Source organism: Geotrypetes seraphini, chromosome 17 (assembly GCF_902459505.1).
Source record: "Geotrypetes seraphini chromosome 17, aGeoSer1.1, whole genome shotgun sequence".
Taxonomy (NCBI): domain Eukaryota; kingdom Metazoa; phylum Chordata; class Amphibia; order Gymnophiona; family Dermophiidae; genus Geotrypetes; species Geotrypetes seraphini.
In genome coordinates, this window is record NC_047100.1 from 18,053,694 (window position 1) to 18,066,290 (window position 12,597).

The 12,597-nt window shown below is 43.7% G+C and overlaps 2 protein-coding genes across 20 annotated transcripts in view; one reads left to right on the forward strand and one right to left on the reverse strand.

Moving 5' to 3' along the window:
• LOC117351126 overlaps positions 1-12,597 on the forward strand; it is a 690,625-nt gene that overhangs the window by 95,316 nt on the left and 582,712 nt on the right. The window lies entirely within an intron of this gene.
• The window catches only part of FAM107A (family with sequence similarity 107 member A), a 129,051-nt gene that overhangs the window by 35,654 nt on the left and 80,800 nt on the right, over positions 1-12,597 (reverse strand). Inside the window, exon 1 of one of the 4 annotated variants that reach the window (XM_033925980.1) lies at positions 4,546-4,738. The exons of 2 other annotated variants lie outside the window; for them this stretch is intronic. In XM_033925980.1, coding sequence (XP_033781871.1) covers positions 4,546-4,591 — 46 coding nt within the window. In that variant the 5' untranslated portion in view covers positions 4,592-4,738. One more of the 4 variants, XM_033925981.1, reaches the window with a different exon arrangement.

A 12,597-nucleotide genomic window follows, 5' to 3' on the forward strand; every position in this document is an offset into this window, starting at 1 on the left:
GATAGTTGTGAAACATTTTACTTATCACCATAACTGAACGCCTATGACTAGACTTGCTGACCGTTTTCTAGTCCTACCACTCTCTGTGCCTTAACCACTCTAGTAACTTTGGCTGCGTGTGGTCTCGACATTTCTCTTATATATAAGGCTTAGATCAGCTTGTTGTATCCTGCGGACAATTTGTTTGATATCTATTCTTTGCATTATTGATGTGTACAGCATGCTTGTATCTTGCCTCGTTAACATTCCTCCTTTTTCTACTTATATATTTTTAAATCAATAAAATCTTTGAACTAAACAAAAAAGAAAGTCATGGGATAGGAGGTAATATCCTTTTATGGAACGAGAACGGGTTGCAAGGCAGAAAACAGAGAGTGGATTTAAATGGTCAATATTGTCAATGGAGAAGGGTAAATAGTAGGTTTCTATTACTCACAAAATACCGTATTTTTCACTCCATAAGACGCACCTTTTTCCCACCCAAAAGTGGGTACAAAAAAATTACACCCCCCGTAATGTTTAAAAACACCCCTCCCGCTGCCTCTGCACCTTTTTAAAACATGCCGTCTGCTGCGCCTTTGTAAAACACCCCACCCCCCTGCACGCCCACCGCCGCCGCACCTTTTTAAAACCCCAACCCCCGCCTGCCCGCCGCCAGCTTACAAATAACCTGGTGGTCCAGCGTGATTCCTACCTCGCTAGCTGTCTCCTCTTATTTCCCAGCTAGCGGCCCGGAGGCGAGAAGAGCGCGGCGGTCAGGAGCAAAGCGTTCCGCGCTCCCGCGTGGGCCCACGCTGTTGTCTGAATGGCTGCAATCGGTTCTCGCGAGTCTACTAGTCACTTTTGTATAAAAGGTCATTTATGCATCTTAGTGGTCACTTGCACACGTAAATAACTAAAATACAAGTTCAAGTTTATTCATTTTTGGTTCCCCTCAAATCGTGTGACAACTAAGTGGCATACACTAAAAAGGATGCAAATAACTAATAATATTAAAAAATAAAATTATAAACAATAAAAATGATAAAAACAGAGGGTGATACAAAGGGGTAGAGGGAAGAAATACAATGCAGACTAGAAAAGTGAGGGGACGTGGGAATCCAAGATGGTGGCAGCTTAGTGCAACGCTCCTATCGGAGCTTTCCAATTTTTCAGCAAAATAATGCCTCATACCAAGAGAAAGGGAATGGTGTGGTCAGATCCCTTGGCGTCCAGCACTTCCCTACCTGCTCAGCGGTCTATACGGAGTTTTCTTTGCGCTTCGTCCCCACTGTTGCCCGGAGCTCAGTCTGCTGTCTCATCGGCGGGAGAAGCTGCCGAAGAGCTGGACTTTGAAACATCTCTCCAGCCTCCGGGTTCTGTTCCCAGGCCGCTTCCAGCCCTAGCCGCGGCACTGCTGGGAGTCCAGGATGAGGAGTACTCGATCCGGGAAACCCCGATCCAAGGGGCAACTGCCGTGAGATCTGCAGAGGAGCATGGAGAGCTGGGAAGGGGTAGTGCAAACTACTCCCCAGCTAGAGAAACCCACGCCAATAACTTTAGAGAGCATTTGGGAAGCTTCTACCCAGATTGTATCGCTTGTAAGTACAAGAACCTGGGGAGGAAATTGGATGGGACAAAAATGGAATTTTCCTCTGACCTAAAAAAAGGTCTCAGACAAGACAGATAAACTTGAAGAGTTAACATCCAGTATGGTGAAGGAAAAGATTGCTCTTGATAGGAAGATTGAACATAAGAATTTAAAATTTTCCTAAATCCTTGGTGACAACTGCTTAAAAAAATACTTGATTGAAGTGTTAGGGTTTTCTTCTGATAATATTCGTATCTATTATCTACCTGTTAAAAAGAGCAATGGAACCTGAACCAGGGACTTCACAAGCAAATATTCTTGACCCTTTAAATGTTAACGGATATACTGGACTCAACTATTACCGAAAACACTGAGAGAGCGACCCAATTAGTATCTTTTGTATTTGAACAGGATGTCAATTCTTTTTTTAGAATGTTATTTAGAAAATCCCAGCTATCATTTTATGGGGAAAAAAGTCTGGATATTTCTGGACGTTGCAAGATGAACTCAAGAGGGAAGGAAGTTATTTCTTGCCATGAGACCTGAGGTGGTTTCTATTGGTGCCTCATTTTTGCTCTCATATCCTGGTAAATGTATGATAAGATACTCGGGTGTTAAATATATGGTTTTCCCCTCAGATCAACTAAGGGCATTCATTGATATGAAGAAATTGGTCACTGGAAATGTTTAGTGTAATTGAACAGTTTATATAGAAAGTGGGATAACTGTTACGTCATCCTTAATATTTGTTTTCTTATTGTAGTATTCTCCTCTTTAATTTCACTTGGATCCTCCGACTTATGTTATGATTGAGGTCTAAGGAAGTTTGTAAATTATTCAGCAAAATTTTTGTTTTAATGATTCTTTCTGTATTACTTAAACAAGTATGTACTTGCTTATTATTTTCAAATACCAATAAATAATAATTAAAAAAAAAAGAAAAGTGAGGGGAGGATAATACGTAAGGTTTGGAGAAGGTCTATATGCTTCGACTGGTGTGATTGCTATTACTGATTATAGGAATTGATGCTTATAAATAAGCATCGGAAATTAAAAAGGTTTTGAGATCTTTCTTGAAAGAAAGGAGTGGAGTCTGAAGCCTACGATTAATCGCTCCTTATAGAATTATCCCCTGGATGGAAGCCCGGTTCTACACTTTAATTATTTACTTGAGTTAAGGTTCAACTTTATTTGATATTCCATGAATCAATGAAATCAAGTAGCATAAAAATGTATTAACCCCCCCCCCCCACCCCCCTTTTTACAAAACCGTAGCACGGTTTTTAGCTCTGGCCACTGCGGCAACAGCTCCGATGCTCGTAGGAATTCTATGAGCACCAGAGCTGTTACCGTCCTGGCCGGCGCGTGTGATGTCATCACGTTGCCTCTGCGCATGCTCGGAGGTCCTGCAGACGCAGCCCCACGATCAGGAAAGGAGACGAGAGGCTGGGGTGGAACGGGGTGTGGCCACACGTTCTCTTTTCTTTGAGAAGAAAGCTGGTAACCCTATTGACTAGCTAGTTAGTTGTTTCTTCCATTAAAGACTTGGGAGAAGGCCAAGCTTCTGCCTGCTTCCAGAAATAGAGAGAGACTTATTTTAAGTGAAGGCTCACTGGTGAGTGTCACTTATCAAAGTCCTCCCAGCACCTCATGAATCAGTTTGAGGAGTAGCATAATAAGCCGAGACTAAGTAAAATCAATTCAAAAACCACTACTTTTACTGACCACTCCCTCTGGCTTTAGGCCACTCCCTTTATCCTCCATTCCCTCAGGTGCACACTGCAGACTAAGGTTAATAATTAGAACATAAGCAGTGCCTCTGCTGGGTCAGACCAGAGGTCCATCATGCCCAGCATGTCCATCATGCCCAGCTCACGCGGCAGCCCATCAGGTCCAGGACCTGCATATTAATCCTCTTGCCTTCAATCCCCTTTTCCTTCAGGAAAACATCTAATCTTTTCTTGAAACCCAATGCCGTACTCTGTCCTACCACACCCTCTGGAAGCGCATTCCAGGTGTCTACTACCCTCTGGGTGAAGAAGAACTTCTAGCATTGGTTCTGAATCTGTCTCCTCTTAATTTATCCCAATGCCTTCTCGTTCTTGTAGTCCCTGTCCTGTAGGCTCTGCCTTAACTGCAGAAATCTCAAACACTTATGATTTTAAAGTGTTTGAGGCCTGTGCAGACGAGGACAGAGCTTGCAGGAATGGGGCAGAGACAGGAAAAGAACTCGCTGGAATGGGACGGAAAAATGAGTTCCTGCGGGGATGGCGAAAAATGTGTCCCCGTGCCATTCTCTACTTGGAAGAACAGTATAGAAAATTGAATACCTGTTTAAATTGAATTTATATAGAAAAATGAATAAATAGTGTGAAAAATTTCAGCCTCTGATAACCAGAGCTGGGATTGTGACATCATAATGCCTCATTCCACCAATGCCTAAGAGCCAACCTCATCAGTGATGTCACAATGGCTGGATTGTCCTATACTTGGCTCACTTTTACTATATTTTGATTTCTAGAGTGGCGCAATGTAGAGAATGACACGGGGACGTAGGAACTCAATTTCCCCATCCTGTGACCGTGAGTTTTATCACGGTCCCTATCTCTGCACCATTCCTGTAAACTCTGCCTTAACCGCACAAGTCTTGAACACTTATGATTTTAAAGTGACGTTTGCAGGAATGGGGCCGGGACAGGAAGGGAAAATGAATTCCTGTGGGGACGGGAAAAAAATTTGCCCCTTGTCATTCTCTGTTGATAATCCCTCGTGTGTGTAGCTGAACAGCTTTGGACAATAAGTAATTAAATCTAAAAGTCCATAAATGAAATGCACACCTGTTCTGTAGTACGCATTATTCCATCTCGAATGAATATTTTACTAAGCAGCCATTGCTTTTTGGTATCTTTAAATAGCTCCCTTGTACTCTTGACAGCGGAAGACAGCCGCAGACGACATATAACTCCTGTTGCTACCTGAGAGAGCCGCACAGCTTGTCTGAGGCCATTTCAGTGCACCCATGAACCGATGCAGACAACCAGGTCCAGTAATGGAGCATTTAGATAGGATGGCAAACCTAAATCCCGTAGCTTCTCAATTAAAGGTTTCCTGCTGCAGCATCTGTTAGCTCCCTCTGTCTTTCCACTCATTCAGCGGGGAAGAAAGCAGTTTTCCTCTCAGTACCAAGCCTTGTTCCTTGCTGGCTGGCAGCGGCTGTGATTACATATGGTGTTATCTCCCCAATCTTGAAACGGAATGTGTTTTCTCGCAGAGTGCTTCCTGCTCAGATGCCACTTCTGACAGAGAGAAGCAGGAGTCCTGATTAAAGATTAAGAGTCGTGCCTGCAGAAATGTTTGTTTTGTATGCCATCTGACGCAATTGTTCCAGGTAGCTTTCTCTTAGCACCTACGTGATTGGGATTGAGAGTTTGAGAGCAGGGCCAGTGAAAGGGTAAAGGATCATGGACTTGGTATACTGCCTTTCTGTGGTACAACCAAAGCAGTGTCTGGCAAACTTTCCAAAGCCGCGGCACACTAAACGTGGTGGCTGATGTGCATGGACATCGACGCGATGACACCACGTGTATTTTATTTATTTATTTCCCCCCCCCACCAAAAAAAAAAAATAAATTTTATTAATTTTTATAAAATGCAAACAGAAAGGAAAAAGAAATCATACACGTACATTGCGATATCATAATATACAGTATGTAAAATTATTTATAACCTGCCTCTCTACAAATCTAAACAGGAAACACAATCAGGTGTTCAGCCGGTCCTGGGCATGCAGGGGAGGAGAGGGGGGTCGATGGCAGGAGGGACTGGCCATCCCTCCTGCTATATGTAAAGGTACCGAAGGTGGGCTGGGATGGGAAGACGGTGGCTGTGAGGGGGTGCTGACGCAGAAGCCCTGACATCGGTGACAGTAGAGTGCTTCTCCTGTCACTACTGCCAGGGTCTGCCCTGACTCGATCACTTTTGAGTCGGAGTTTGCATGCAAACTTGATAGTGAATCAATCGCTGTTTTAAAATCGGCCCCGAATCGGCCAACAGCGATTGACTCACTATCCTTTAATAATAATAACAGTTTATACACCGCAGGACTGTGAAGTTCTGTGCGGTTTACAATGATTAGAAATGCTGCAGATTGAGCAGAACTAACATAGTTAAAATCTAGTGACTGGCAGCTCTAGAGATCAGTTTTTATGGGAGAGATTATGCAAATCAGCTTCCTACGTACTTTAGGACCAGATATGTTTTTAGGTGTCTCCTCAATTCCTCGTAAGTATTGGCAAGCGTAAGTAATTGTTTCAGATCATTACCCCATAATGCTGCTTGATAAGAGAAAAGATGTTGGTGATGTTTTTAAAATTTACATCCTCTAACCCAGTGGACTCAAACTCGCGGCCCGGAGGCCACATGCGGCCCGTTAGGTACTATTTTGAGGCCCTCAGTATGTTTCTCATAATCACAAAAGTAAAATAAAACAGTTTCTTGGTCGTATGTCTCTTTAGCTATAAATGACAATATTATTATTAAGACTTAGCCAAAAGGAAAGATTATTTATAAACTATAGAGTTTTACCTCATGCAAAATTCCCATTTCTTTAATAAGACATTAACTATTTTTTTTCTGAGGCCCTCCAACTACCTACAAATCTAAAATGTGGCCCTGCAAAGGGGTGGAGTTGGAGACCACTGCTCTAACCGGTGGAGAAACAAAATTCAAGGTTGAGCTTCTCCTATGTCTGTTGGTTGACAAAGAGAAAAGGTCGGTTATGCATTTGGGGCTGGACCGAATAGAACCTTAAAGCAGAAACATCTACTCTTAAACTTCACTCAAACTGCCAAAAGTGGGTGTGGTTCGGGAGGAATCATGTGCGTGTTTCGAGATGGGCACTTTTATGTGACTTAGGTGCAGGTATTTAGGCGAAGAAAACCTTGGTATAAATTGAGTGTACTGAAAATTAGGACACCTAGCGAAGCCAAATTCCATTTAAGCAGTGCTAAGCGTGATTCTATTCATTATGTCTAACTTTTATAGTGCTGTACTAGCCAGATTATATAGAATCAGGCCCCCAATTTATAGCATTCTATAAGTTTGAGACCCACCCACCTACTTGTCAACTACGTGCTATGTAAGATATGCACATTTACAGAAATGTATTCAGGCAGATATCTGCATTTTCCTGCACTGTCTTTCCTTTCAGTCATGTAGTTCTACCTTATTTCCTTTTGATCCAGTTTATTTTTTAGTAACTTTGTCTTAGTAACATTGTAGATGATAGCAGATAAAGACACGAATGGGCAAGAATCCAAAGCTCTGCCCGGTACTGTTCTTAGGTTCCAACTACTGAAGTCTCCGTCAAAGCTCACTCCAGCCCATCCTCCCCCAAACGGCCATATACGGACACAGATCGTGCAAGTCTGCCAAGTTCTAGCCTTAGTTCTTCAATATTTACTTTTATTTTCTGATTCTAGATCCTCTGTGTTCATCCCACGCTTCTTTGAACTCTGTCACCGTTTTCCTCTCCACCACCTCTTCCGGGAGCGCATTCCAGGCATCCACCACCCTCTCCGTAAAGAAGAATTTCCTTACATTGTTCTTGTTGTTACTAATTTGCTTGTGTTGTTGTTTGTTTTTTGTATTCATGATTACTTTTTTTCTAATCTTTTTTTCTTACTAATTTTGTACTATTAATAATATTTTAAGTTATACCCTTTTAATATACTGTAAACCGCCAAGAAGTCTTGGTTGGTAAAACAAATTTATAAAAAACATAGAAACAGCCACACTAATCATTCACATGAATTTTTGGAGTACAAAAATTAGCATCCGTTTATAAAACTGCCCTCACTGTGTTGGATTTTACTCCCACTTCTGAAGCAGATGCTGAACCCAAGCCTCATCGACTAGGGTCTATTTATCATCTGCTGTGGTGAGTTCCCAGATAGAGTTTTGAGTACACATAAGCATTTATTTCCATCTTCTGTGGCCTGTGAGGAGCTGAAAGAAATGTCTTAATCACTAAAGCAGTCCCTGCCTTGGGCCTAATAATCCTCTATAATAAAACCCTAAGTGCACATGTGCACTTACGATGCCGTGATCCCTGCCGCTGTGATGTGTGCTTCCATGCTGCACATGCGCACTGCATGCCTTCTGCCCCGATCTCCGATGCCAGCTGACTTCCTGCGCTGCCTCTTCTCACCCCCAGACCAGCAAATGCAGCAGCTGCGATTTCATCTTGCAGCTGCGGGGCATTTGCTAGGCCGGCCCACTTCGATAATGCGAGGTGGGCCGGCCTAGCAAAAGCCCCGAGGCTGCCTGGACTAGCGGATGCTGGACAGGGGGAGCAGGGAAAGGAGAAGGGGTACTACAGGACAGGGGGAGCAAGGAAGGGGTGCTGCTGGACAGGGGGAGAGGTAAACGGAAGGGAGAAGACTTTCTGTTGAACAGGAGGGAGGTAAAACGAAGGTAGAAGAGCTACTGTTGGATGGGGGAGCAGTGAATGGGTGTTGCTGGACAGGGGGAGGTAAAAGGAAGGAAGAAGGGCTACTGCTGGACAGGCGGAGCAAGGAAGGGGTGCTGCTGGACAGGGGGAGAGATAAAAGGAAGGGAGAAGACTTGCTGCTGAACAGGGGGGAGGTAAAACGAAGGTAGAAGGGCTACTGTTGGATGGGGGAGCAGGGAAGGGGTGCTGCTGGACAGGTATTGATGGACAGGGGGGAGCAGGGAAGAGGTGCTGCTGGACAGGGGGAGGCAAAAGGAAGGTAGAAGGGCTACTGCTGGACAGGCGGAGCAGGCAAGGGGTGGTGGTGGATAGCCGAGGAAAGAGAGAGACAGAAAGAAAGAGAGACAGACAGACATCTATTCTAGCACCTGTTAATGTAACGGGCTTAAAGACTAGTACAGTATATTTGTTTTGTTTTCAGACTTTGCCAGTTTGAGAAAGACACTACAGTATAGCATTCTTGAAGAGCTGTTATCCAGTGGGAGTACAGGAAATAAACAACCCATTGAGAGAAGAATGTGCTTTGCATACAAATAAAAATAATCCAAACCTTTTTGGATTGGACTAACACACCAACTCGTTTGTGCTATTATTTTTAGTTTTTAATTTAACTTGACTGCCATCTCAATATGAAATTCTAAAGAGAGATAATTAGTTTTCTGGAGATGGCCAAACCCCACACCCCAAACATCTTAAGCTTCTTGGTATTCTTTGTCTTATCATGGTGGAGTTTCTCCAATGTACTTCTCACTGAGGGCGGACATAGGAGCCCTGAGAAAACCTGTGCGTCACTGTACCCCAGAATTCACAGGTTATATTCCAATTATACTCCAGTGTTCATCAAAGGGACAGCATCCAGCCAAGTGAACACAGCAAATGTGTCTCTTGTGTAAGTCACCCAATAGCAGCCAGCGTGGTTAACAAGTGAGGTGAAGGACGCTATCAGAGCTTCCGTCAGAAAGTGGAAGAAGGATCTGACTGAAAATAATAGGAAACTGCATAAGTAAAATACCAGGCGCTGATAAGGAAGGCAAAGAGAGATCTTGAAAAGGAGATAAAGTTGCAGGTAAAACACACATCATAAAAACTTTTATAGTTATATTAAATTCAAGAAGCTAGGAAAAGAGCTAGTTCGACTGCTAAATGACCAAGGGGTAAAAGGGGCACTCAGGGAAGACAAAGACTAAAGCAGACAGATTACTACTATTTATCATTTCTATAACGCTGAAAGGCGTACGCAGCACTGTACATTTAACATTCAATAGATGGTCCCTGCTCAGAAGAGCTTACAATTGAATTTACAGACATCTCGAGGTTGGGGAGATTCTGGTAGAAGAAATGATACAATGAGTATAGGTATCTGAGTCATGAGTGGGAGTTAAGAGTTGAAAGCAGCTTTCCAAAAAGTTGGCTTATAGTTTGGATTTGAATACTGCTAGAGAAGGGGCACAACGTACTGATTCAGGCAGCCTGTTCCAAGCATACGACGCAGCAAGGAAGAAGGGGACGGAGTGTGGAGTTGGCAGTGGAGGAGAAGGGTATTCTCTGATTTAGTCTTCACTAAGGAAGATGTGGGGGAGATACCAGTGCCAGAAAAGGTATTCAATGCTGATGAGTCAGAGAAACTGAAACATTGGAAGATGAGGCAATATGACAAACTGAAAAATAGCAAATTGCCTGGACCGGATGGTATACATCCCAGAATACTGATGGAATTGAAAAATGAACTTGCAGAGCTATTGTTAGCAATTTGTAATTTATCTTTACAATCCAGCGTTTATCATCAAAATGGCAGATGATGTTTAATATGAGCAAGTACAAAGTGATGTATGTGGGAAAGAAGAACCCAAAACTATACCTAAGTGAACTAGGTGTCATCATTGAGGATATATTGAAATCTTCAGGTCAGTGTGCAGTGGGAGCTAGGAAAGCAAATAGAATGTTAAGAATTATCAGGAAAGGAATGGGAAACAAAATAAGAATGTTATAATTCTACTATGTCATGCCATGGAGAGACTTTACCTCAAATACTGTGTGCAAGTCAGGTCACCACTCACCACAACTCAAAAGAGATATAGCGGAATTAGAAAAGATGCAGAGAAGGGAAACGAAAATGATAAAGGGGATGGGATGAATTCTCAATGAGGAAAGACTAAAGCAGCTAGGGCTCTTGAGCTTGGGGAAGAAATAGCTTAGGGGAGATATGATAGAGGGGAAAGGGTAGATGTGAATCACTTGTTTACTGTTTCCAAAAATACTAGGACTAGGGGGGCATGCGATAAAGTTACTAAGTAGTAGATTTAAAACAAAGTGGAGAAAATATTTCTTCACTCAACATGTCATTAAACTCTGGAATTCATTGCCGGAGAATGTGGTAAAAGCAATTAGCTTAGCAGGGTTTAAAAAAAGGGCTTGGCTAAGTTCCTAAAACAAAAGTCCATAAGCCTTTATTAAGATGGACTGGGGGGAAATCCATGGCTTGTTCCTAGGATACGCAGCATAACATCTGTTTTAATCTTGTGACCTGAGTTAGCTACTGAAGGAAATAGGATACCAGGCTTTATTGATCTTCGGTCTGCCCCAATATGGCATCTCTTATGTTCTTATTTTCTCCTCCAACCTCTATTAAATGGTGATAAACCGAACTAATATTCACTGTATCTACAAATTGTACTTTTAGGAGCACATACTGCTTGTGGGTGTTGTTTTTTTTTCATGTATTTTTTTTCCTTGCTATGTACTGTTCTGCCTCTTTCCAAGAAGCTGACATTATGCAGTATGTGCAAACCGGTGACGACTCTCATCTTGCTTGTGTGAACAGCTTCTAAACGGGAGAGATCTCCATGGGAACACCAAGTTCAGGCACTGGTTTCCCGTCTGCTCAGCCAAGCTCTCCATAGCTTCTCCCGAAAGCGCTCGCAAACGAACTTCTCGGAAAGAGAAGAAAGGAAAAGAACAAATCTCTTAAGTTATGGCTAGAGCACCTTTGGAAGTGCGAAACAGGACGAAAGACAGAATTTTTTAACGTAAACGTAAGGATTTTCTTGAACGGTGAAGCCCAAGCAATCAAAAGGTTTCGAGAAGATTAAAATGATTAGGGAGGAGGGGTGCGTGGCCAGAACTAACTACAGAAAATGTTTCACTTTAAAATAAAACAAAAATATAGAAAAGACTGATGAAAGAGTTGCTATTGACAGTCTGCGTAGGAACACCAAAGTCAAGTTTCAAATCGCAGAAGGGTCCTTTTACTAAGGCGAGCTAGCCGATTTAGCAAGCGCTAAAAGCTAACATGTCCATAGACTAAGCGGTTTAAAATTAAATTACCGTATTTTCACATAGATAACGCGCACCCGTGTAAAACACGCACACGGGTATTGCGCGCGGGAAACCGAAAATATGTAAAAAAAATTTTGTATACCGCGCACACCCGGATACCGCGCATGCTGCCCTGACTCTCCCGTCGCCGCCCGACTCTCCTCTCCCCCTTGAAGTCCTGTCCCCACCCTGAAAGCCTGATGCCCCCCCGACGTCCGATTCACCCCCCCGCAGGACCGCTCGCACCCCCACCCCGAAGGACTGCTCGCACGCACCCACCCCCCCAACCCGAAGGACCGCTCGCACGCACTCCCACCCGCACCCCCACCCTGAAGGACCGCTCGCACCCCCACAGTCTCCCGACCCCCCCCAATCATGTAGACGCTCCTACCGGTGTCCTGCTGCTTCCTCTTGGCGGTCCCGGCCCTTCTGTGAGCCCTGCGCCTGCGCTGCTTCCTCTTCCGGCGGTCTCCGACGGAAAAAGCGCTGGGTTTTGAAAAGCCGTGCAGACCCCTGGACATGTCTTCGAAAAGTAGGACATAGTCATGGAAATCCAGACATCTGGTAGCCCCATGAATACCGGCACCTAACTCAATCCACACCCAAATCCTGCCCCTAATCACACCTACTTGCCATGTAAGTGCCTTAGTTTAGACGCTTACTATGAGATGGTAGGCACCTCCTGAGATAGGCGCCTACCAGCTAATTAATTTTCTTACATTGTGTTTTACTTGGCTTTTAATGGTGCTTTCAATTAACAACACCAATTACTTCAGTACCGGGAAAGATGGTAGAGGCGCTGATAAAGGACCACATCATTGATCACCTTTATGGACACGATCCGATGAGGACCTGTTTGACGAACTTGCTGCACTTCTTCAACAGAGTAAACAGGCGGATAGACAAGGGCGACCTGGTCGACATTGTATATCTGGATTTTCAGAAGGCGTTCGACAAGGTTCCGCATGAAACGACTACTTTGGAAAATTGTTAGCCATGGAATCGAGGGTGAAATACTCATGTAGATTAAAAACTGACTGGAGGATAGGAAACAGAGAGTGGGGGTAAATGGACAATACTCAGACTGGAAGAGCGTCACCAGTGGGGTGCCGCAGGGCTCGATACTTGGACCCGTGCTTTTCAACATCTTTATAAACGATTTGAACACTGGTACGACGAGTGAGGTGATTAAATTTGCAGA